We start from the raw sequence: 24,877 nt of genomic DNA, 5'->3' as shown, positions 1-24,877 counted from the left end.
GACAAGTGAATCCAGTGAGGGGCTGTGAGGAAGTGGGGCCTCTGGCTAATTTGTACAAGGCACAAGGACGGGTGCGCCCACCTTTGGTCCATTCCTCTCCCTCCTTTTCTGACCACCTCCATGTAGAAAGTTTCCCTTTTCCCCCAAACTGTGTCTTGAGTCATCTCTGCACGCCTGTTTCTAGGCCCAGACAATTTCAGCTGGAGGATTCTGACTCCTCCCTGTTGGGACTGAGAAGAGAGGCTGGCTGGGGTTCAGGAGGCAGGAGAGGGGAGCTTCTTACTAACAGCCTTGCAAGGAAGAGGCGGTGAAGGAAAGTCAGGTCGGGCCTTGGAAGGGCAAGGGGCACAGGACTGAGGCTTTTGGGGAAGTCTGGAGGGGCCAGGCCAAAGCACACACTTGGGATCACCCTGCATTTTAGAAGGGGCTCATGGGGGGGAGACAAGACATTTCCTTGGGTTTAGGTTAGTGTATACTGGGGTTTGGGCCTGTGTGCCCCCCCAAAGGCATCCCCACTGACACACCCTTCCTTAGGTTTTTAGGTGTCTCCAAGGGGTGTCTCTCATATGATCGAAACACCTGCATGAGGGTGGTGGCTACACGAGGGTTCGTCGGGTTGTGTGTTGTACTGTGTTGTATGTTATATTTCAACTCATCAGGAAAAGAACAGAGCCCCCTCCATACCTCCTGGGGTGAGCTTTTGTTCACCTGAAGGGCCCACCACCAGGTTCTGATTCAGCAGGTGGAAAGGGGCAAGGATTTGCCTATTCCTCTGCCATCCTGATGCTTCCAGCCAGGACCACATGTTGAGAACCACTGGCCTAGAGTTTTCCAGGTGGAGTGAAGCCAGGTTGCAATTAAGAAGTATTTGTAGGGAAACATTTCCAGTAAACTTCCCAGAGAGATCTCTATCAAAAGGAATCTCCAAGCCTCCAGTAATTGGCTGCAATTTCTTTTCCAGTCTAAATACATTGACCCTTGAACCACACAGGTTTGAACAGTGTGGGCCCACTTGGAATTTTTTCTGATAAATAGAGTAAATGTATTTTATCTTCCTTATGATTTTCTCAATAACATTTTCTCTAGCTTACTTTATTGTAAGAATAAAGCATATATATATATATCATATAATAAAGCATATATATATATATATTTATATATGTGCACACACACATACACACACACACACACACAAATATTTATAAATTTTGGGGACAGAGCCAGGAGAGCAGTTTCCAGACTCTTGCCCTCATGTGGAAAGGTGCTCACTCAGGTAGTAAATGGCCATCAACTATGACTGGAAGGCCATCAGCTGTGGCTAGTTGGCCATCAGCTGTAACCAGTGGGCCATTGGCCACTAATATAACTGCGTGGCTACGCTAGCAGCAAATGGGGGCTAGCAAGAAGATGGTGGCTGAGCTAGCAAGAGCGGATTGCAGTTAGCACGATGGACTGCAGTTAGTTGGTGGGGTTGGTTGGCAGAGAAGCGGAAGGCAGATTGTGGATCGTGTGGCTCCTGCTTCCTGTGTCGCCAACCCAGCCACCAGCGAGAATATAGTGGAATGACTCCACTACCTATGGCTCCGTGGGTGTTCCTTTTTGGCCTCACCATATCCTGCGTTCTTATGTGGGGAGCGGGACAGAGACCCTGCATGACACCCTGCATGATAAAATATGTGTTAATTATGTTATTGGTAAGGCTTCCGGACAACAGTGGGCTATTAGTACAGCTGGCCCTCACATCTGTGGATTTTCAATCACGGATTGAAAATACTGTTTGGATCCGCAGTTGGTTGAATCTGTAGATGTGAAACCCGAGGACACGAAGGGCCTACTGTAGTTGCTTTCGGTGATTGAAAAGTTCTACATGAATTTTCGACTTTGCGTGGGGTTGGTATCCCTAACCCCTATATTGTTCCAGTATCAACTGTATTCACTTTCATACCTAATTTTTTATTCACTTTAAAAGAAGATGTTTTCTTATCAAAGGCCCCCCGAATCGTATAAACTTCAGGCCCCACACAGCAGGCCTGTGCTTGCTCATAGGATATCTATTAAGTCCTCCTGTGAGTAGGCCTCGGACAGGGGTTTGAGGTCGGGTAGGAATCACATGAGGTTGCTGGGCAGGTGGGGGCACAGGGTGTATGATGGTGTGAACGCCCCTGCCCATCTCCTGCCAGTGGCCCCTCTGTATTGTCTGATACAGTAGCCCAGTCAGCTCCCAGTGACCGTCTGCGTGGAGGCTGAGACCTTTGAAGATCGAGAACTGAGGCCCCAAAAGATGAAGTGACTTGCCCAAGACTAAGGACCAACCCACCACAAACCAGCCTCCCCACCTTCCCCCAAAGGGCACCCTCTTCGCTTCAGCCTCTGGAATGGGCTGGTAGCGCAGCTGGGAGGCTCCTTGTGACATCTCTGAGGGATAGGTCTGGAGATGCCCTGACTTAGCCCCCCAGCCACACAGCCCCCAGACTCCTCTGAAGAGGGCTGGGACTGACTGAGGTTCTTGTTGCCCACCCCCCTTCCCAACCCCGGGATCCTACGAAGTGATATGGAGGGCCAGTGGGCAGCAGCCACACTAAGCCAGATGGGGCTGAGTGGGCCTTTGGGGTCTGCCCAGCACTCTGGGGCCCAGACCAGCCACACTCTCTCCTCCTCTAGGGACTTCTCTCCTGCCTCCCCAGTTCACACCGAAATTAAGTAGCAGCCACCAGCCAGGCTTGACTTCACACCACCTTTATTCACACCTCACCACCTGATGCTGCCAGCAGACAGGAACTGACCAAGGGTTGGGGGACCCTTCAGAGGGCTGCAGAGGGTCCCCAACATGAAAAGAGAATCTGAGGCCTGGGGCTCCCTGAGAACACAGGAGAGGAGGCAGTGCCCAGGGAAGGCAAGGCAGGCCCGAGACCCACGAGCACAGGTGGGGGGGCCAGTGCTGGCTGAAAATGAGGCTGTGGTGTCCGCAGCTGTGTGAGGAGACCTGGCCCCAGTGCCTGGTAGAAGGCAGGGGGTGCAGGGTTGGGGTGGACATGCTGCTGGGAACAAGGCCTCCCTTTTCTGGGAGCAGGGGCCTGGCAGAAGGCATGAGATTCAGACTGAGAGAAGGCCAACTGGAGAGGCCCTCAGCACTCCTCCCTGAACCCAAAGGGACTCAGGGAATAGTGCAAGTGTTTGAAAACTCTGTCTTCAGCAGCAGCTCCAAAACCTGCAGTCAGGATGACAGGAAGAGGGTGCAACAATTCTCCTGGAGGGAGCGGTGGGAGACAGAGCCTCCGGCAGAGGGAGATGGTTGGAGAGCTACTGAAGCCAGCCCTCTAAGGTCAGGCTGGTGGTTGGGGGAAGGGGCTGGCCTCTGGGTCCTTGGGGTCGGGTGGCTCAACACCTCATGCAACCTGAGGTGAGGGTGAGGGTCTGGGGTGCACATACCCCTCCCAGGGTAGGAGAGCACTGACAGGATAGAATTACTCGTCCACCCCCAGGCTGCCCCAAGAGAAGACCTCAGAGCGCTTCTGAGAGGTTATCTGGTCCACCCCACTGACCTACTTTGGGACTCTGGACACATCTAGTACAAATGAGGCCCAGAGAAGGGACATGATACACAGAAGGTTCATGTAACCTATGTAATCAGGGTGGGTCTGAGGAGTAGGCCAGGTGGTGGCCAAGTCCCCTCCTGACTCTGCCCACCCAGGCCTCTCCTGCATGGCTCCCGGAAGACTTCCCAGGAAGAAGGGATGAGCCCTGCCCTGAGCAGTGTGAGTAAGAGGGGCCCCGACTCCAGTCAGGTGCACAGGAAGGCAGTGCCCGTAACTTGACCTGGACACACTGCCTAAAACTAACCCCCAGCCTGAAAAGATCCAAACCAAACAAACTTGACCAGAAAAAGTCTCCTGGTGATGCACGCATGCGCACATGTACACACACTCACGCACGCACATCTGTGCACAATGCATATTCTCACCCATGTTCTCAGTCACTGGTTGCACACACATGGGTGGAAACGCATGCACACATGTGCACACACACGTGCACACAGTGCATACACACACACCCCTCTGCTCAGATAGCCCATCTCCCACCCAACAGAGCCAGGAACTCAGTGTTGGCTGCTGACGTGGAGGGTGTAGAATGCCCAGGGCTCAGGGACGTAGATGACGCCGGGGTATTTCTTCCTGAGCACAGGGTCATTCCATAGCCAGGCGACCCAGAGGGCCACGAGCAGGAGGGTGAGGGCAAAGGAGTAGAAGAGGAAGAGGCCGTTACTGTCCAGGAAGAGGCGCTTGCGCTTCTGGTGCAGGACGAGGGCCAGCATGGCGAAGAAGGTGAAGATGAAGAGGATGAAGATCTGGCCCTCCGTGACCAGGTACCTGAAGAGGCCAGTAGGTGAGGTGAGGCGGATGCCATGACAGCCCCGTGCTGCCCAGCATCCCTCCCTCCACCCAGGCACCAGTCAGTCAGAGGGGCTCATCCAATGAGAGGGCTCAGGGAACCACACCCCTCGGAGCCACAGGCCACAGGCAGCGCATTGGTTAAGCTTGGAGAGCAGCTCACAGTTTTCTTTTTTAAATGTGAGTTTGTTGCCAATATTTAAATAACAAAGGACCTGAAAATGTGGATTTCTGGTTTCTCTGATCACATTAGACTTGTATTCCCACACGACAACTGACTAGAGGAAAATGCAGCTGTCCCCTTTAGAGAGCTCTGTCCTGCAGCAGTCCCACCATTCCGTGGCCTCACTTGATATCTGCTTGATGCATCTGTTACCAGCTCGGTTCCTACAGGCATCTGAGTTTGGGGATGCAGTTACAGCTTATGAGAGCTGTCATTATTGTCTCCTTGAAGGCAGGGACACAGTCGCAGATCTCCCAGGGTTCCCTGCAGCTCCTAAGGCAACACCTAGCACTGAGCCAGGGCTCTACAGGGCTGTGTTGGAGATGGATTCTATTGGCCCCAAGGTAGCACTGGGGTTCTGGAAGGTGGGGCACAGGGTAGAGGGGCATGAGGATAGAGAGAGGCCACACTCAGGCCTAGCTTACTGGTAACAGACAGGCCACCACTAGAAGGGTTTAGCGTCCATGTTTAGGGGCACATGTTGTGTTTAGGGTCCATGCATGAGACAGGGGCCCCAAAAGGGAGGTTTTTCACGTGGGGGTCACATAATAGCTGTGGTCAGGAGCACATTTTTATTGCCTGGCTCACACTAAGTGCCTCCTCCCATTCTCCACGGCAGGTCCAATGTCTACTCACCAGTAGTACAGGCCACTGGGCACCACCAGGAGCAGGGCTGCCCCCGGCATCGAGCTCTTGGCTTGGGTGGGGGTGAAACAGCCGCTGAAGTACATGAAGAGGATGAGGAAGAAGGGGAAGTACCTGCAACAGGGAAACCAACGCCTTCGAGGCCTGCCCAGCTGCGCTGCCCTCTTCCCCACCAGTCCTTGTACTGGTTCCTTGCACCATCCATGCAGTGTCACTTCATGGTTTATCAAACACCTGGTTTGAGGGAGAGCATTCAGAGTCCCTGCCAGCCTTTCCTGCGTTGGGGGTCCAGGATGGGACAGGAAGGAAGCAGGAAGATGAGGCCTGCTCCCCAGGCACATGCAAACGGGAGGCCCACAGGCTGGCTGAGTGTGTGTGTGTGTGTGGGGGGGGGGCGTCTCACACTGCTCTGGCCACCTCACTCCCTCCATGTGTGTGTGATGGGCGTGCCTCTCCCTCAGGCACAGACTAAACACCAGCAGCACCTCACTGGCCTGGAAACAGGTGTGTGCAACAGGGCTTAGGAAGGAGAGGCCTGAGGTCCAGGTAAATAAAAAAGAGGACAACACCTGCTGGGGGCCTCCAAAGAGCTCTGTGATGCCCCTACATTCACACTGCGCCCACAGCCTCATCCTCTTCCCACACACACACCTCACCTGAGAGGACCACCCTCTCTCCCCCCCACACAGGCTGCTTCTCCCACGCATGCATGCTGTCTCTTACATGCACACGTACCCCTTTTTTCACATCCCATCTTGTCTCCTTAACCACCCTCCTCACCCCCTTCATATGCCCCCCATACACTCCCACGCCCTCTCCTCCTATTCACGTCTCAGAAGAGGTCTCTGTGCCTCTCTCCGCCTTCTTTCCACAGCCTTCCATAGGAAGGGTCTTCTGGCAAAGGTCACGGAGAGCTGGCAAAAGGACCCTCTGAGCCAGGCAGATCCACTTTCCATGCCCCCACATAGACTCTGGAAACACAAGTGTAGGGCACCTGTGACACGAGTGAGCTCACCCACTGTGGGGACAGAGTCCCAGAGAGCAGTTTCCGGGCTCTCGGCCTCATGTGGAAAGGTGCTGGCTCAGGTAGTAGATGGCCCTCAGCTGTTACCGGTTAGCCATTACCACTGCTATAACTGCCATGACTGAACTAGCAAGCACAGATTGCAGCTAGTAAGGGAGTTGGTTGGTTGGCAGAGAAGCAGACGGCAGATCGTGTGAAGCCTGCTTCCTGTATCTCCAACCCAGCAGCCAGCGAGACTATAGTGGTATGAATCCCCCATCCATGGCTCCGTGGGTGTTCCTTTTTGGCCTCACCATGTCCTGTGTTCTTGTACAGGGAGCGGGACCAGAGACCCTGCATTACAGCCACCCAGCTCCAGGGCTGGCTCTGTCATTAACTAGCTGTCAACCCATGGTCAAACCTCCTCCCACTGCCTCCCAGTTCATCCTGTGTAAAGTGGGGTTTGGAACTGATGATTGTTCCCTTCTGGGGCCTTGAATCTCCCGGGTCTGAGTCCCTCCTTTGTGAGGGGTGAAGGGGTGGGGGTAGCTCTCCTGAGAGTTTTGAGGAAGGGGGAGGGCACGAACTGCACCCCCCCCACACACACACACCTGGTCTAGATGGCCCTCCTCAGCTTCCTCCCCTTTTCCATTCCCAAAGACCAAGGACTGACACTGGGGGGTCTTCACCCACCATCACCATTGGGGGGTTGTTTATCAGCACAACGGCCTGCGCCTCCCCCACCAGCCTCAGGCTCCCAGGGACCGGGAGAGCGCGGGACGGCCGCTCGCTGCCCTCTAGTGGCCGCCGCTGGCACCGCCGGGCTGGAAGGAGGCGGAGGGAAGCTGGCCCCCCGCGCGTCACCCAAGCCGAGATCACGGCCTCCGCTCTGGCGAAGAGAACGCCATTTCAGCCACTGCATTTGACACCTGGAGGCCCGAGACCCAGAGTTTTTTCCAGTGTCCCCCGAGGCCGGTGGCAGAGCTGGCGGGGGGCCAGGGCCCCTGTGTAGACAGACTGGCCCCATCACTCACCACATGGAGTGGCCCAGGTACTCGTCGTAGTAGTAGAGCAGCTCGAAGGAGTCGATCTGAGGACACAGGGGCGACAGGGTTAGAGGGGGGTGCTCCAGAAGGGTGCTGGCCCACGCAGCCCTCTGGCCGCCCTCTGGCCACCCTCCTGCCCCAACGCTGGGGCCTGCCTCCAACTGCTATCATTCCCTGCCTGCCAGTAGCAGGGGGCCCAGGTGGGAACCAGTTAATATGCCACTTACTAATAACACGAGTGTCCTAGCTTGGCGGGGGACACTGTCCTCACTAGCCTATTGCCTTCAGCGGGTCACACAAAGTGCTAGGTTGGGGTATCGCTTCCGCCTTCAGGACAGGCTGTGCCTGCAGCCTTTACATGGGGTGGGGGAGGCAGACTCACCAGCGTCTCTGGTTTGAGATTCTTGATGATGGGGTTCTCACGGACAGACAGGTGGTGCTGGTAGCCACTGAAGAGCAGGCGGTGGTTCACTGAGTCGCCCACCAAGTGGATGCTGGCGCCCATGATGAAGGTGATGATGCTGACGTAGATCACGGAGCGCGGCAGGGTGCGGGGCGACCGCTCGATGAGCTGAGGTCAGAGGGAGGCCCGGCAGCATGACCCGGCCTCCCTCACAACACAAGACGCCCTCTGCATCCCTCCCTTGCACCTGGGCTGGGGTGGCTGCCACCAGCTGGAAAGTCACTCACAAACTGGTGAGTCCCTAGAGTGGGCCAGCCCAGCCTTCAGAGTCTCACAGCAGGGCCAGGGGAACAGCACCCCTTTTTCCCAGAAAGGAAACAGACTCAGAGGGTCTGGCTCATTGCCCAAGGTCACACACAGGCCTCCTGTTGGAGGTGATGCCAGGCATTCAACACAGGTGCTGGGGCCCCAGGCTCAGCCCTCCCACTGCCAGTTGTGCCCCTGGGAGGCTGGGCTGGCCTGCTGAAGAGATCATCCAATTTCTGAGTGATTGGTTCATAGCAAACATGAAGAAAATGACTGGGATGGGGCTGAAACTAAATTATTTAACTAAAAAGACTCCTCTGAATTCTGAGATTATACATTTCCAACTTTTAGAGATTTGAAATATCTTTCTAAGAACAACATGATGGGGATAGTAGACAGTAATAGTTATTTTAAGAGCCCTTATTTGGCAAACTGCAAAGCTGGCAGCCCTGGCTAACTGTGTGTTCCTGGTGGCATGTTAAAGTCAGGGATCTCTGGGCCAGAGGGTAGAGTTCACCCTCCGTTGCTGCCATTTCTGTCACCTGGCCCCCATCTGCCTTCCCAGCTGGTCCCTGACCTTTTCTGGGAGCAACCCGGCCACTCCTGCCTCAGCCTCCCCAAATGTATTATGGTTCCCAAGCATGGCCTTGTCTTCAGGTTCTTCTTCCTGAATGCTTCTCCCACTTTGCCCCCTGGCACAACAGGCTGAGACCCAAAACAAACTCCTCTCCTTGGGGAGGCCTTCTCCATCCCTCCCAGCCAGAGGCAGCCCTGCCTCTCCTAGGTCCCTAGGCTCCTGATGTGTCCCTCTATCACAGCCTTCATGTCCCAGACTCAGGCAGCAAAGCCTGACTCAGGGCACTCCAAGAGCTTGGCACTAGCTCCCTGCTGGCTGGAGGAGGGAATGAGGGTTGGAAGGGACAGCAGGGAGCCTGGGCTGTACCTTGAGCAGGAGAAAGGGCGTGATGATGTTGTAGGCCATGTGGAAGTAGTCCCCCACGCTGGGCTTGTTGAGCGGAAACCATTCGAGAGGGAACACCAGCTGGGGAGCAAGGAGAGGAATGGGGTTCAGCAGGCACAGCCCCCCCAAGGCCCTCAGGGGGTCAGCCCCCACCTCTTTCACACATTTTTAATTCTTTCTGTGATCTCTCAGGATCCTCTCGGCAGTCCCAGGGTGAAGATGTTTCTGGACAGAGAAACTGAGTCCCAGAGAAGGTAAACGGACTTGTCCCCAGGCACACAGTAGATGCAAATCCAGGCCTGACCCTGTGGCCCTCTCCCAGTGGGTCCTAAATAAATGTTCCTGGGTACTGGCCTGGTAGTTGGAGGCTCCTTTGGGACTCAGTTGTGCCAACAACTGTCTTGCTGAGCCTGGGCAAATCCTTCCCCTCTCTAGGCCTTGGTTTCCCCATCTGTAACACAAGAAATGTGGCCCATGTGGTCTACATGGACCCTTAGGGATCTGGCACTCCAGGTCTTAAGATGATGACAAGCTCTCCTGGCCACTCGGCCCAGGTGTGGGAAAATGCTCTGTCCACTGAGCAGATGCGCTGCTTCCAAATCAGGTCAAAAGTATACATTAGGAAATAAAGGAGGAAATAAATGAGGGCTACAAAGTAGCTTCCGTTTTTCCTTTCCTACCTTCCCTGAGAGAGGAGGCAGGCCAGGGGCAGTTCTTATGTCTGGAATGCCCTCACTCCTACTGGTCTATTCCAGTGAGTCCTGGCCTTGTTGGGGTCAGTGTGAAAACCCCTATTCATGGTCAAACATTTCTCTCTCTCTCTCTCTCTGTTTCTCACTCTCTCTCTCTCTCTCTCTCTCTGTTTCTCACTCTCTCACTCTCTCTCTCTCTCTCTCTCTCTCTCTCTCTCTCTCTCTCTCTCACACACACACACACACAGCCAAACTATACTTCCAGTATCCATTGATTGAAAATATGTGTAATAACCCAAAATTTCAATCAAAAATTTAAAATTTTCTCTCTTTTAATTAGAAAATGTCGCATTGGATAAAACTAATCTGCAGAAACACGACTTTTAGGATACAGGAATCTCAGTCTCTCTGTTTCCCTTTCTTATATGTGTGTATTTCTGTATCTTTATCCATAGCAAGATATATATGGTGGCTGAAACACTCTTTGTGATAGCAAAATACCAGATATAGGCCAACTTTTCAACCAAACAGGACTCGCTGAATACACTGTGGTACATATTTACTATAGAGGTTAAGTAGCCATTAACAGATATGACACCTTATATGTATTGGCATGAAGAGATATCCATGATAAAGTAAAACAAGCATGTTACAGAATAAGGTATAAAGTAAAACCTCATTTTGGCTAAAGATGCAAGATGTGTCTGTACGTTTGTGCGAGTAGAGAAAGGAGTGAAAGAATGTGCCCTAACTGTCAGGGGTGGGCCTGGAAAGGGACGTCTCACTTCTTTATATGCCTGGGTATGAACTGACTCGTTACAACTACTACAGATTACTTTGCTAACTGTAAAGGTTTTATTTTGTAGTTATTAGTAGTTTGGGACAATCATGTATATATTTGAAAAGCCCAGTGTATACACAAGCTTTTCAACTATATATTCTCCCGATGAGCCCACTTGGGGTTAGAATGGATCCAGCAATATAGGCAGGATGGGGGAAATGATTTGCCCAACAGAAAACCCCCATTAGGCCAGTTGAGTCTGAGTCCTAGTGAGTGAGCAGAGCCACCAGCCAGCTCCTGGCCTCTTCTCCCCCTCCCCAGAGCACCAGGTTGATGGGCAGCTCCTTTATCTACCAATGTGCGGGACCTTCACATTGGAAGGGGGCTCAGAGCAGTTAGTTCACAGTCTTCTTACAGGTGAGAGAACTCAAGCCCAGGTGACAGTGACTTGCCCATAGTCACCCAAACCTGACCAGGTGCACTGACTCTTGGCTCAGTCCCTTTTCTTTCTCCTACATTAAAAAACAAACAAACATGTAAACCTTACAGAATGTCTGCAGAAGGGAGAACCAGCATCCACCGTAACTCCTCCCTGACACACTACCAGGAAAGCTTTTCTTCATCCCTTCGTCTTTGATCCATGTATACAAGATTAGGATTGTTACTGACTTGCAATCAGTCAGTATGCATACACCCCTCAGGCGCTTTTCTCCTTAAACATTCCAGGTTGCTCTATAGTATCCATAATTGCTGCTTAATGGCCAGGTAACGTTCCCTACTGGATACAGCAAAGTTGATTTACCCAGTTCCTACTGCTGGACACTGAGCTCACTTCCAAGTTTTAGCTCCTGTAAACAACGCTACAATGAACATCTTTGGGTAGAGAGTCTGTTGTCTTATTGCTGATTGAGTCTTCAGGGCAGATTCTTGGAAGGGGTCTTACTGGGTCAGGAGGGATGAACATATCAGGGTTCTGGATATACATGCTAGGCAGGGGGTGGGGCTCTGGGCCCGACTGCCTGGGTGCAGAGGCTGGCTACTGCACTTGCTAGCTGGGTAAGCTTGAGCCAGTTACTTACTCTCTGTATTCGCAAGTGTTTCTCATGTATAAAGTTGAGATTAATAATAGTGTTGATGTGAGAACTAAATAAGTTTAAACATATAAAGAGCTTAGAACAGAGTAAGCACTCACTGTATATTAACTGCTATTTCTATCTTACTGTTGTTATTATTCATTCAATAAAAGTGTATTGAGTACTTATTATGCCAGACACTATTCTAGGTACGAGTTACCACCTTGACAAACCGCTTTCCAAAAGGGCTGCTTTGCTAATTTGCATTATCACTAGCATGTACAGGTGTCAGTTTCAGCGGTGGATATTGTTATTTTTACCACTCCCACACAAAAATTAACAACTTGGTACATGGTGGTAACTCGCTCAATTTTTTTCACATTCTGTCATCTACCTACTTACCTACATACCTACCTACCTGCCTATCTAGTACACATGAGAGGTTTTGCTGCTCTTCTGGTATTACTCTCCTCCATGTAGGCCATCACTGTAACTGATGCATGAAGTAGCCTTAGAGGGAAGGGGACGGTTTCACCAGATGGCACTAAAAATTACCTGAGGTCCAGTGTCATACATAATATCTAAAATTAGCCTATACACTTTGTCTCCAGAAATAAATACTATCCCAAGGCTTTGGGGAAGGCGGGTGGGGAGGCCCTGCTTTCTTTCCCACATCCCTCTGGCTTGGTGATTTGGTTAAACCTGGATGCAGGATATAGGCAGGGCACAGTACGACTGTTCAGAGCTACCAATTCCCCTGTGAGTCAGGGCATAATAAGACTATTCAGATCCCCCAGCGCCCCACCTCCCCCACCCACCACTTACTGGCAGTTGCCTCATTGGCCATAGTCACAGAGTCAAAGGACATGAAAGCATCCAGGCCTATTCTCACAGCTTACCAGAAGGGGAAGTGACTTGTCTAAGGTCACTCAGCTAACTGAACTCACACTGTCTCCTCCCTGCTGCCCAGGCTTTACACTCACCATGGCGATTGGGCGGCCAAAGTCCAGAACCCAGTTCTGCAGGGTAAAGTAGAACCAGAGGTCAAGGTGGAAGGGAGCCGTGCCCGCGGCCTCATCAGCCTTGACAGAGCTGTGCCTGTGAAGGAACCAGACGAGAGGGGTCAGCGCTTCTTCTCTCCAACCATGGGAATCTCTCCCCCTCCCCCAGTGAACCGCAAACATGTCTGGGGATTTGGGGGCAGGAGGAAACACATGATTAAGTTTTAGGAAAAGGATTTTGCAGGAAATACTGGGGTCTGGGCCTGCGGCCAAGGGTAAGGTGTCCTGGGAGTGGATTCCAGCTGCCCTGACCTTAGCTTCGCTGTGATTCAGGAAGGAAGCTGCCAAACATGTATAACAACTGTTTTCTCACCTATAAAATGATGAGAAAATCAAATGGGGCAAAGGATGTAAATGCGGCTGAAAAACCTGAAACACAATGATGGAGGAGAGCCGCTAAACTTTATTGAACTTAATACATCCAGGTACCATTATGGCTGTTTGCATATATTATCTCATTTAACTCAGAAACCATTTGAGGTTCAAATATCACCCCCATTTTATAGGTGAAAAAACACGCCCAAGGTATTAAGTAACTTGCCAGGATAGCTAAATATGTGAACCTAAATGATGAAGCTTGAGCTTGTATTTTTAACCTGTCTCATAGTTGTGTCCACAGTGATTGGTCTGTGGGATGGGTATGTGACCTGAGCTGGACCAATGAGCCCTCTACTGAGATTTGCCTTCTAGACTACAGACTAGAATGAATAGGGCCTCCCTCCACCTTGGTTCCTGAAGAATGAGGAGGGAAGAATTGGGCTGCTGGTATCCCTCTGCTCACCAATCCATAACGAAACTTAAGAAGGAAGCCAGCAGGGGCGAGTTGATGTGAGAGCTATGGCATAAGTGGAACATCATCTGACAACACATCTTTGGATGGCTGTTCCTCCTGCAAAGCAGTTGGCCTTCTGCTCTTCACAGATGAGCCGAAGTTCAAGGGCCAGTGCATATGCCACCTCCTCCGGAAAGGCTCCCCGAGGAAGCTTTTCCCAAAGTCCCACCAGTCCCACTATAGGCATTGCTTCACCTCTAACTGCCAGCCTGGCCGTGCCATTAAGGGGCTGGAGTTTTCTTCTTATCTAGACCCTCAAGAGCAGTGACATTTAAGTTTCTCTCAATTCACCCACCTCCCAATCAGAGTCCGAATCCTCTTCACAGCATCCCTGTCGCTACTTGCACACCTCCAGTGACAAGCAACTCACTACTTCCTAAGATAATTGAGGCGTGTTTTATTGTCCCATTTGTGCCAAGAACAGGACTGTGTGACACATTCATATTTTCCACAGTTCTCAGCTCAGATCTGGTTTATGTTCCGTGATTTATTGGCTGATTCGAAACAACCCCAATTACCAGTTACTCATTGTTTTTAGTGGCAAACATTAGCTTAGAGGCACCACAGAGGTTTTCCTCTGTCAAGCCTGCTATTGCTTCCATGACTTTCCCGGATCCTTTTCAGCCAATTTCAAGAATGGTCTACACTGGGCTAGTAGAGCAACCCTAAGACCCAGAAGGCAAGCTTCTGGGGGATCTCATCATCCTCCAGTTGCTGGCAAGACAGATGGAGTGGGCCTTTCCCAGGTCAGCTAAGTCTTCGTGTCCCCTCATCACTGATCGAGTCTGACGTGTGCTATATTAAACATCACCTGTTCCATCTCCTCTCATCCTCATAGCAATACCAGAAAGCAGTGCTTTTACCCTCCTGTTTTACAGATGAGAAGACTGAGGCCTACAGGGGATAAGTGCTTAGCCAAGGTCATCCCGGTAGTAAGGAGCTGCAGCAACTATTCCTTTGGTGAGCCTATTTCCCACTCCTGCTGCTTCTGGTAAGAAATGATGTTTCCTTACCCACAGGGAGGGCCAGTGACCCAGGCCGGCCCAAGTGGGACTTTTCTAATTTGAGTTGGTGGAAAGAACTCCTTCCTTTCTGGTGCTGGGGCACAAAGCATAGAAACCTAGAGCTGCCTGTGGCCAAGGTTCCAGCTTCAAGGGACAGCCAGGTGAGAATGAAGCAGTAGCCCTGCTTAAACGAATCAAGGAAAAAGCGGAGAAAAATTCCCAGTCCCAGGCATCTCAAAGGCCAGTGGTCTGGCTACAAGAGTGAATACATCCCCCTTTGCCACAGCTGCTGCAGTTCACACGGGCTTTCTGTCACTTACAACCCAGGAGTCCTGAATAGCATACAATTTAAGCCTGGGTCTATATGAATTTAAGACTTGTGTTGTTGATCACTTGCTAGTCTGTTTCTGATCATTATAACAAGCTATGCAGCATATTAGGAGATCAAGTTAGAGAGGGATCAGTGCAGCCTGGAGCAGTATGAAAAATGCAGAAGGAAGGGCGCCTCAAAGCATGGATGGGTGGGTTTAACCAGACAGGAAAGCAGGATCAAAGGCTTGGAGGTGGAAATGAGAAAGGCACTGCATGGAGTTGAGAGGCCTGGCTTATGGTGGAGGAAGAGAAAGGAGGGGCTAGCTGGGCCTTCAGATTGGGTAGATATTCAGAAACTGTGAGGCCTGCTCAGGGATCTGAGCCCAGTGACTGGCATGAAGGCCCCGCCCTGGCCCTTTCCTATTGTGACCATCAGGGCAAGGCCGCAAAAAGCAGACATTGATAACCTCCAAGCCTGAAGAACTTGGATGGAGGAAGATAAGAGCCCTCAGTGTTTTGCTCCGGAAACCTCCAAACTGGGCAAAGAGAAAGATGTTTGGTACAGGGAATAAAGGCATTTTGAAAGCCTGGAAAAGCAATTAGGGGTGGGTCTCTAGAAGCTGTGACAATACTAGGGCTCAGTAACTATTTCCTCTTCCACCTCAGGAGGCACCTCAGTCAGTGGGAATCCCTGTCATTAGTCCAGCCTGGCTTCGTTGAGCAGGAAAACAAGGGCAGGTATAGGACAGACGCCCAACTTGGGAATCAAGGTTGATCAGCATCTGACTGGTTTTCTTCTATTGGGTCTCTGACCACAGGAGGCAGATCGTGGAGGGTGAAGGCATCCTCTCCCCCAGCCCATCCTGGGAATGAACAACCTCAAGCTTGTGCCAACTTGCTGACTCCACAGCCTATGCCAGCTCTAGGTCTCAATCATCAGAAACTACTGCTACAAGCAATGGTGAAAGTACAACAGTAGGTAACCGAAAACAAGGCTGACCTTTTCTCTCCTCCACAGCTTTACAAGTCTACCATATGGGGCAACTGATACTACAACAGTTGGGGAGTGCGCGCTCAACAGTGAAATATTCAAAGCAATCAGCAGCATATGTGAGACTGCTTAGCAGGAAAGGAAGGGGTCTCAGCCATGGTGGAGTCAAGCAGGGACCATGAATGTGGACTATACAAGGGCTGATTTTGGTCCTATATAAGGAACGGTGAGATCCCCATTTCACCATGACACAATGCAAAGTTTGAACAGAAAAAATGAGGAAGTGAAGGCAAATAATAAGAGAAAAAAAAGAAAGCAATTAGAAACTCCAGGCATAACAAAAGCAGCATAAGATAGCAAATGTAATTGTTAAAACATTACTTGGCTCTGTAGAGAACAATAACTACATGGCTTAACTAGTGTATATATGCATATTGATTTGCAAAGTTTAGAATCAATCCACAGATAAAACATTGAAGCCAATTATGGTTAAAAAACAGTAGGTAAATATTGTCAACCTTGACAACATGAAGGTAAACGGTTAGGGCAGGGGACTAATATTCGCTTTTTAAAAAGTAATCAAAGGAAACTGCATACAGTTGATCAAAAAAGAAATAATGATATATGCATATTCCCTAAAGCTACAAAAACTAAAAATAGTGATAAAAACACCATCTTGTGAAGAAGATGAGTGAGCCAAATCATAACAGGGAATAATCAGTTGGTAAACATTAGCTTAGAGGGTAAAATTGATAAACCAAAAAATAGCAGTTGAGCATAGCTTTTAAGAGTGTAGACTTTGGAGACCACCTAGGTTCATATCCCAGAGCTCTGCCACTAACCAGATCTTGAATAAGTTACTTAACCTCCTGTACCTCAATGTTCTTATTGGTAAAACAGGGGATAATAGTAGATCCTACCTCAAGAGTTGTGGTTGAATTAACATGTGCAAAAACTTAGAGCAGGGCCTGCTCCACAGAAACTGCTATACAGTGTTAGTTATTATTTGGAAATGTGAATTTAACTTGGGTAGAAACAGCTAAAAGATGCTAACATGTTGTCTCTGGTGCCAGAAAGAGATAGAACAGGGGCCATTGCTTTTTACTCTAAGCCCTTCTGTGCTATTCCATTTAATCATGGGCATGTATTACTTTACCACACACACACACACACACACACACACACACACACACACACACAGTCAATACAGCAGGAATGGATTACCTTGAAAGGTAATGAGCATCTTGTTATTAGAGGTATGTAAGCAAAGCATAGATGCAGCAGAGGAAATTCAAGCATCCTAGGTAACAGAATGATTCTACCTACTGTCAAGAGCAGCAATGACACTGAGAATGGGCCCAGACGCACCCAGTGATTGGGGCAGAGACACGCCGGGAGAGAGCCAGCTCCTCACACCATCCCCAGGAAGTATCCTAGCTGGTCTCCTAACTGGGACACTGAACTTCGCTGGACCCAGGATGCCCCCAGGAAAAGAAGGGAATGGGAGGTGGGGGCTCATGCAGAAGCAAAGAGGGACATTGCTCCTTAGCAGCCAAGTGTAGTAAGAGCAGAAACCAGAAGTTAGAAGCCCTGGGTTTAGGCCCTGGTTCTTGCCAGCAAATGATGAAACCTCTCAGGACCTCAGTTTGCCCATATACAAAACACACACACACAAAAACGAGTAAGATGCTGGACATAGAAGCCCCACACATGAGATAAAGTGGTGACCATATCTGATACCCACAGTTTTAACTGGGCTACTACAGTTCAGGGCAGTCAGATTCCTAACTTGAAAGGGACGCTGATCAGAGATGTCCCTCAGTAGCAGGAGAGCTACCTTCAATCAAGACTCGGACTTCTCCCTGCATCCCAAATCATACTACAAACTTCCTAGAATTTCCTCTGAGCACACTAGTGCTCAAAAACCTTCCATGGCTCTCCTGTACCTACAGAAGAAAGGCTGCATCCTTACCCTGCCATTTAGAGTAGGCACTAGGGGTGAGGCAAGTAAGGCACATAGGGTCCAACATTTAAGTAGGCACTCTGAGGGTTGTACCCTGTCCTGAAAGTGTCTCCTTAAATTTTGCACTCTAGTCCCAGCCCTGCTGCCATGAAAGGTCCTTCACAATTATTCTCCATCCTCCTGCCACTATACACCCAGAAATCATTGCACTTCTTGCCTTTCCCCAAACTCTCCTCGCTGGAACAGCCTTTCTTCCCTTTGTCACCTACCGAGTCCTTTGAGACTAGGCTCAAGTGCCACTTCCCCCACGAATCCCTCCAAGATGACCTCCCAGCTCCTTCTGGACTGCGAGCTCCTCCCGGTTCACCTTGCCCACCCCTTTAGTGCCAGGCAGAGCTCTAGGCACACTAGACATGCTTAATGAATGCCTGCAGAACGCAATGATGTGTCTAAACAGGATGAAAGCAGAATGGAGGGAAAGATTAAAAGGCGGCTTCCATGTCTCTTCCTCTGCCCCGCCTGGCACCAACTACAACAACCAATAACGTCTTCCTCTCGGAGAGAGAAGGGAGCAGCGGCGGTGTGAGGAAAGCCCTTCCTCATTCTTTGGAGGGGGGCGTCCGCACTTCTGCTGCTGTTTCTGCCATTTACATTCTCACATTCTTGGGTTCCTGGGGGCAAGGAGTGAGCCTCCTGTTTAATACCAGAATCCAAGTCCTATTCAGGGTTGGAGGGACTCCAAGAACTTGGGAGGTGGCGTCCGGGCTTGCGGGTGCGTTGGGGGCCCGAGTGAGCCCCCTGGTGTTTCCTCTGGTCCCGCAGCCCCCACCTCGAGTTTTTTAAGGCCCCTGGAGAGGTCTTCCCAGCTGAGCGACTGTCCTACAGCCGGCCCCATCGTGGGGGAACGCTGAACTTCACTGGGCCCATGAGGCCCCCAGGAAGAGAACGGAACGGGAGGCGGGGCTCAGGCGAGGGAGCAGCTGTAAGGGTAGCGCAGGGAAGCCGGACCCCACAGGCAGCATCCCGCCCACCCCGGCCCAGCAGCACCAAGGTCTGCCCCAGGCCGATCGCAACGGTCACGTGGGGATGGGGGACGCGGTGCCGCTGCGCCTTGCCGGCGCGCTCCCACCTGGCCTGCAGGAAGGAGGCGCCCGGCTGCGCGCCCTGGCCGCCCGCTGCTCCCGGGTGCTGCCGCCTCCGCACCGCTGCCTCCATGGCTGCCCCGCCGTCAGCTGGCCCCTCCGCCTTGCTTTCCCGAGTCAGAGAAGCGCTCAACTGGCCTGGCGGCGGCGACAAATACCCCGCGCGGGGGCGGCCTAGGGCGGGCGGGCAGGAGAGCGCACGGCCGGAGGCGCGGGCGGAGACGGGGCCCGGGGGCGGGGCCGACGACGGAGGGCAGAGGAGGGAGGGACAGAGAGGAACCGAGGCAGCAAGGGAGGCGGGGCCAGCTCAGAGGAAGGAGGGACGCGGTGATCTTACGGTCCCCGGGGAGGAGCGGGGCGGAGGCCTGCGTGCGCAGCGCGTGTGGCCTGTGGGGAATGGCATTTGCTGGGGTCACCTCCATTTGGGGGGGCGGGAAGCTTTGCCTCAGCTGGCAGAAGCTGAGATAATGGTCTAGGGTCGGGTAGGGACCTGGGGAATGACTAACCTGACCCAAATGCTCCCCTGGGCAGGAGGTGAGGCGGGGTTCCTTTGTTCTTGGGGACAGGAAGGCTTGGGGGTTCACGTCCTAACTTCCGACTATGGAAGATGTCGCTTCCTATTATGTCAACTCTGTGGCCCTCGACACTAGGAATTAAATGATCGGTGGGATAAGAGGGTAGCGAGGTGCGAATTCTTTCCAAATTGGGTGGGGTGGGAGGGGACGCAGATTGCAATTCTGGCATTATCACTGTCTTGGATTTTGTGGCTTTCGAAAAGTCACTTTCCCTCTCTTCCGTTCGAACATGTAATAACTCCTGGCTGTGAGCAGCACACTGTGTGGGCAGGAACGGATACACTCCGCTCTAGCAGGGCTCACGCAGGGGAGGAGGGGGGTAGATTGGTGAGTGGTGGTGGAGACCAAGTTCTGAGTATTGTGCGGGCTGAGGCCGGAGGGGGTGGGGTCAGACAAGGCTTCTGGAAGATGGACGTCCTAGCTGTGACTTTGGACCTAGGAGCTGACATGAAGTCTGAGCAGGAGTCAACAGGACACACACATCGGTGGGAAAGAGTGTTCCAAGCAGTGGGAACAGGCAGGCAGGAGGCCTGGCATCCAGAGAGACGCAGGAGTTTGGAGGAACAGAAACAATTTCAGGGAGAGAGCCGCAGAGTGAGGGAGAAAGCAACGGAGCCGACCCGGGAAGGAATCCTTGCGGAGGAGGGCCTTCATCCCGAGAACAGTGGGAAGCAGTTCAAGGGTATAGCAGGGCCTGGCTCCATCCTATTGCATTTTAGATCCTTTGTTCTACAGCGAGGGTGGATGAGAAGAGGCAGGACTGGAGACTGGGAGCTGGGGCGTGAGGAGCACAGTTCCAGCGAGGGGTCTGGACGACTGACACTGCCTGGGAAGGAGAGGTGATGACATGGAGTTGTGTGGGAGGTACTGTGGCTGTGACTTGAATGTCAGCAGTGAGGAGAGAAGAGTCCTGGTGGTGGCCAGGTTCTGCAGCTGGATGGAGGCTGGAGGCTCCCCTGGGGAAGTGAGGACGTGGGAAGCAGGTTTCGTGTAAAGGAGAACTCATCTGTGGCCACATTAATCTTGAGGTGGGTCAGGAAGGCTGTTGGATCCAGGAGCTGGACCTGGTACATTAAAGCTTAGGCCAGACCTGGGACCTGGGCAGACAGACTTGTGTGTCAGGGGAATAGAGATGACAACCAAAATCTAAGAGGCTGCCTGGGAAGACAGCGTCCCTGTGAGAAGAGAGGCAAATGGCAAAGCCCGAAAACAGTCTGAAAGGCAGATTGCCTGGCTTTCAGTCCTGGTACCACTCCTAACTAGCTGTGACATTTGGGCAAATTGCTCAACCCCTCTCAGCCTCAATGTACTCACCCATGACAAGGAGAAAGCTGTGGCATCGACTGCACTGGGGTTGTGATGATGACATGAAGTAACGCACAGGAAGCACTTAGCACAGAGCCTGGCACTGGTGGGTGTGTTGTTTACAATAGTCTGTCCCCAGATCCGCTGTTCCCCCTGTGAGGTGAGGGATTTAAGCTATGCCTATTTCCATTCTATTTTCTTTCCTGTCTTTCCTCTTGGGACACTATTAGGTTTATTCCTTCTCCTTTTAATCAGAACCCACTTGTCCTCTCTCAGTTGTGGAAGGTGCCTGCATCTAGTCATTTCCCATCAGCCTCATCCTGGGCTCCAGCAACCCACAGGCCACACCCCAGTGCCCATAGGTAGCTGTCCAGGCCCCTCGCTAGAACAATTGCGCCCCCCAAACTCCACTGAAGGGCATGTTTGCTTTATAGGTTTGTTTCATTTGCTTCTCACCATGCCATAAACAGAGCCCGTGATGTCCCTGTTTTGCAGCAGAGAAAATCAATGTCCTGAGCAGAAGTTGTATGCCCAAGGTCAGCCAATGACAATGCTCAGACTGGATTCTAGGTTTAATTTAGGTGAATCTGATCTTCCATCTGCAGATTGATCTATGTATACACCAGAGAAGAATTGACGCTTCTCTCGCTGACCCCAATCTCTCATTCTCTGCTGGCTTCGCAAGCCTGCTGGGCTCCAAAGGAAGGGGCCTGAAGTACGCATGATGTAATCATGGGTTTAATAACACCCGCTGGGCTTCCAGCCATTAGAGGATGAGGCTATGTGGAGGGGGCCTCTCTGGCCCATTTAATCCTCCAATCCTTTAAATACCAACAAATCTGTGTCCTGTCTGGAGCCAGCAGCTGGCCCTTGAGTGGAGGGGCGTCCAGGCTGGCAGGGAGCCAGGCTATCCTGAAAGAAGTTGAAAAGTCCCCCCAGCCTAGTGGGATATGAGTCCTTCTCTTTCCCGTCCCATCAGGACTCTTAAAAACACCATCTGTATTAGGTCTCACATTGCACAGAAACTCTGGGGGGTGGGAGGTTAAGCAAAGTTGGCACCAACTCTTGGCTACTGAGAGGTACACATTTCCAGGGATATTGCTTGCAACTCTCTGGAGACATGGTGCCTGCATACCAGAAGGACAGATGCTCTCAGCTCTGAGCTGCCATTTTAATGAACAGCATCAAGGAACTTTTCAACGGTAAAAGTCCTTTGGGATTATCCAGCCCAGTGGTTTCAACTTTTTTTTAGCAGACGTTCTTACTCTTTTTCAATTACAACTGTATCAGATACTTTTTAATGTACCACCTTTTAGCTCCTCTCAGCCACACCTGTCTTCCAGGTCCTTGCCACTTGTTTCATTCCAGCACAAGCCAACTGCACCCCCACCCCTTCTGAAATTCTGGCCTCAGAAGTGCAGGAGTGTTGGACACTCCATGGGGTGAACCTTTGACCAACAAGAGACAGGAGTTGGCAGATAAATTATTTTCTCTTCCTCTTTCTGGATGAACAGCCCTCAGCTTCGCACAGCCTCTTTCAAGAAGGTCCCACAAGACCCAGAATCAGCTGACGCTCATGGTGGCCAGCTCAGTAATGCACTCTTGTGTGCTCTTCCCCCTTCTCTGTCTCACCCCCACTTTCCTCACTTCAACTTTTTTAGCAATGCACTTCCTCATAAAATGTTAGCGCAAACGCTTCTGCCTCAAACTCGGCCTCTTAGGGAACCTGGGCTAAAACGGCATCTTACAAGGATGCTCAGTGTATAAAACAGATACAAGGAGGTCTGCTCTGAGCGAAGAGAAACAGGGCCCCAGGTGCCATCTCTTTTTCTCCTGTGGTTTCTAAGATGATGACCTCAACAGGGCTCCCTGGAAAGCCTTTGCTTTTATCCAATTCTGTCAGCTAAAGAAACTGAATCCTAAAGTCACACAAATTAGAAACAAAGCCAGGACCAGAATCCAGACTCCTTACATGTAATCCAGCACTCTTTCTATCAAGTCAACTGAAGAACTTAAAACATGTTTTTCTTTTCGTAAAACATCTTCCTGCACTGATCTGCTCCCCAAAGGCTTGGAAGGCTCCTGTTAGACTGCAGCCACCACCAAGGAGGCATGCCACACTGACCCCTGAACTCACACGCTGCGAGCCAAGAGGGCAAAGGAAATGGAACAAGGAAAAGCTAGTTATGTCAGAGAAAAGGCCTGATTTAGGTACCTCTGCCCATGGAAATGGATGATGCATGGCTAGAAGGCTGCACAAGGACAGACCTCAAGGGACTGGGGGAAGCATGAGGGCACACAGAAGGAGATGGAGACTGGCTTTCCCTGTCAGCTGGTATCACCTGTAGGACACCCTTCTCCATGCTGAAGTCGCCCTTTAGGAAACTGGGAGGGTGCCCAGGAGTCACGCTGTGGGGGAAGAGACAGAAGGAGGCTTTCGCCTCACGTTGCTTTTAATAAGATTCTTGTGGTTATGACTGCTGGAAACAACTGGGGACAGGTTGATGACAAAATGGGATTTTCTAGCATAAGGTTACAGGGACATCTTAAGGATGCCCCTGTAACCTTATGCTAGCTGGGCTTTGGGTACAGACAAGAACTAGTGGGACTTAGAGAACCCCAAAACTCACCTCTCTCCAACTCTGTTTCTGTTTTGTCTTCTCTTTCTGAAGACTGGCTTTCCACGTGTCCTAGGGAGCATGGCAGCAAGTGGCCACGGCCAGCAGCTTCCAAGTTTATCTCTTTTCCTTCCAAGAGATAAGCAAAATGATCCTGGACTCTTCTGGGCCCAATTCTGAATTCCCATGGGGGATTCTAGTTGGCCCAGCTTGAGGCAGGTTCACCCTGGACCCATCAGTGGGGCCAGGAGGTGTACAGTCAGGGCTGCTCCCTCTTCACCAGACAGACAAGGGAGGGAGAAGAGAGCAGCTCACTGCCTTGGGCTTGCACCTGTAACAAAAGTCCCGAAAGAGATTCTGTTCTCTTTTCCCTCTCCTTATTGGAAGAGATCGCTGTCTTCTACATGTGGTTATAAATTCAAACCTTGTCCAAATCCTGCCTCCTGCATTGCAGCCCAGAGCAGAATTGCTCCCAGGTAGCGCCTTCCCTCACATTGGCTGCTGAAAGCTGGGAGAAGCTGACAGGGTCCCAGGGCCTGCCACTGTCCTAATGTCTCATCCCTAACACTCACGTGAACACTAGCAAAGTTTACTTCAGTCTGGTCTTAGACTCATTTTTTAGGCAGGTCAGTGGGCCTCAAAAGAATTCCTGAGGACCTGCCTCTGAGCCTATGGTGGGAAAGCCTGATGCAGGATTCTAAAACCAGAATTTACATGTTGTTTTCTGTTTCAGGAGTTTATAGGTTCAAAGCCCAGAAAAGAATTCAGGGTATTTTTCTTTCACTCCTATCAACTAACAATGACCACACAATTGCTATGTGCTATGCCCTGGTCTCAAGGCTTTACGTGTATTATCTCCTTTAATCCTTACAACAGCGTAGGAATTACTTTTATCGTGCTTACAGACAAGGAAACTCAGGCATAGAGAGGCTGAATCATCCACGCGAGGCCACATGGCCTGTCTGTGGCATAGTGAACCAGGGCAGCCTGCCTCTGGGGCCTGCACTTTCAGAAACTACTACACAAATGGCCTGAACAGACAAGCCATACAGGCTTGAGGGAGATTTTTTCCACGGCCATAGCAAATAATGAATAGTATCTGCTTTTAAAAACAGTTTAAGAATTATCAACTCTGAAATCTGAGTGGTTGGACTTTGCAAGTTAACCATCTATTGGAGTGTCACAGAGACCCAGAGCTGTTACTTTTTAGAAAAGCTTGGCTTTTCCTGGAGGCATCTTCATAGGCCTAATCTTTTAAAAGTAGGAGAGCCATTCATTTGAGTGGACAGCCATGTTGCTGAAAGCGAGGGCTTTGAAGAGGAAAGCTTTAGGTAGGATCTGGCCCCAGCTAGGTTGATTCAGGGCTGTGTAATCCTAGCAAAGCCACTCAAGCTCACTGAGTCTTGGTTTCTTTACCTATAGAATGGGGATGATCTCAACAGCCCCATCCAAGGTTATTGGGAGGCTCTGAGAAGGCGGTAGAAGCTTGACGATTGATCGTTGTCCTCATGGCAAGAAATGTGTTTCCCGGAGGGAAGCTCAGGGAAGGCAAT

At 51.1% G+C, this 24,877-nt stretch overlaps 1 protein-coding gene across 1 annotated transcript; it reads right to left on the bottom strand.

Moving 5' to 3' along the window:
• Positions 1–2,720: 2,720 nt before the first annotated feature.
• CLN6 (CLN6 transmembrane ER protein) lies at positions 2,721–19,052 on the bottom strand. Its single transcript, XM_019725627.2, has 7 exons — positions 18,814–19,052; positions 12,505–12,619; positions 8,958–9,056; positions 7,688–7,876; positions 7,294–7,349; positions 5,248–5,370; positions 2,721–4,367 (listed from the first exon to the last, which is right to left on the bottom strand). The coding sequence occupies exons 1-7, from the start codon at positions 18,897–18,899 to the stop codon at positions 4,097–4,099; spliced, it is 939 nt and encodes a 312-aa protein (XP_019581186.2). The 5' UTR covers positions 18,900–19,052; the 3' UTR covers positions 2,721–4,096.
• Positions 19,053–24,877: the final 5,825 nt, after the last annotated feature.

The sequence above is a fragment of the Rhinolophus sinicus genome, linkage group LG03, assembly GCF_036562045.2.
Source record: "Rhinolophus sinicus isolate RSC01 linkage group LG03, ASM3656204v1, whole genome shotgun sequence".
NCBI lineage: Eukaryota > Metazoa > Chordata > Mammalia > Chiroptera > Rhinolophidae > Rhinolophus > Rhinolophus sinicus.
The sequence above is the reverse complement of the archived record's forward strand: the minus strand, read 5'-3'. Positions and strand labels throughout refer to the sequence as shown.

Excerpts from the sequence above, each read along its gene's own strand:
- CLN6 (XM_019725627.2), bottom strand. The coding sequence starts at position 18,899 with ATGGAGGCAGCGGTGCGGAGGCGGCAGCACCCGGGAGCAGCGGGCGGC. Across the intron at positions 12,620-18,813 it reads GCCTCCTTCCTGCAGGCCAG|GCACAGCTCTGTCAAGGCTG; the intron begins GTGGGAGCGCGC and ends GTTCCTTCACAG. Across the intron at positions 4,368-5,247 it reads CCCAGTGGCCTGTACTACTG|GTACCTGGTCACGGAGGGCC; the intron begins GTGAGTAGACAT and ends TGGCCTCTTCAG.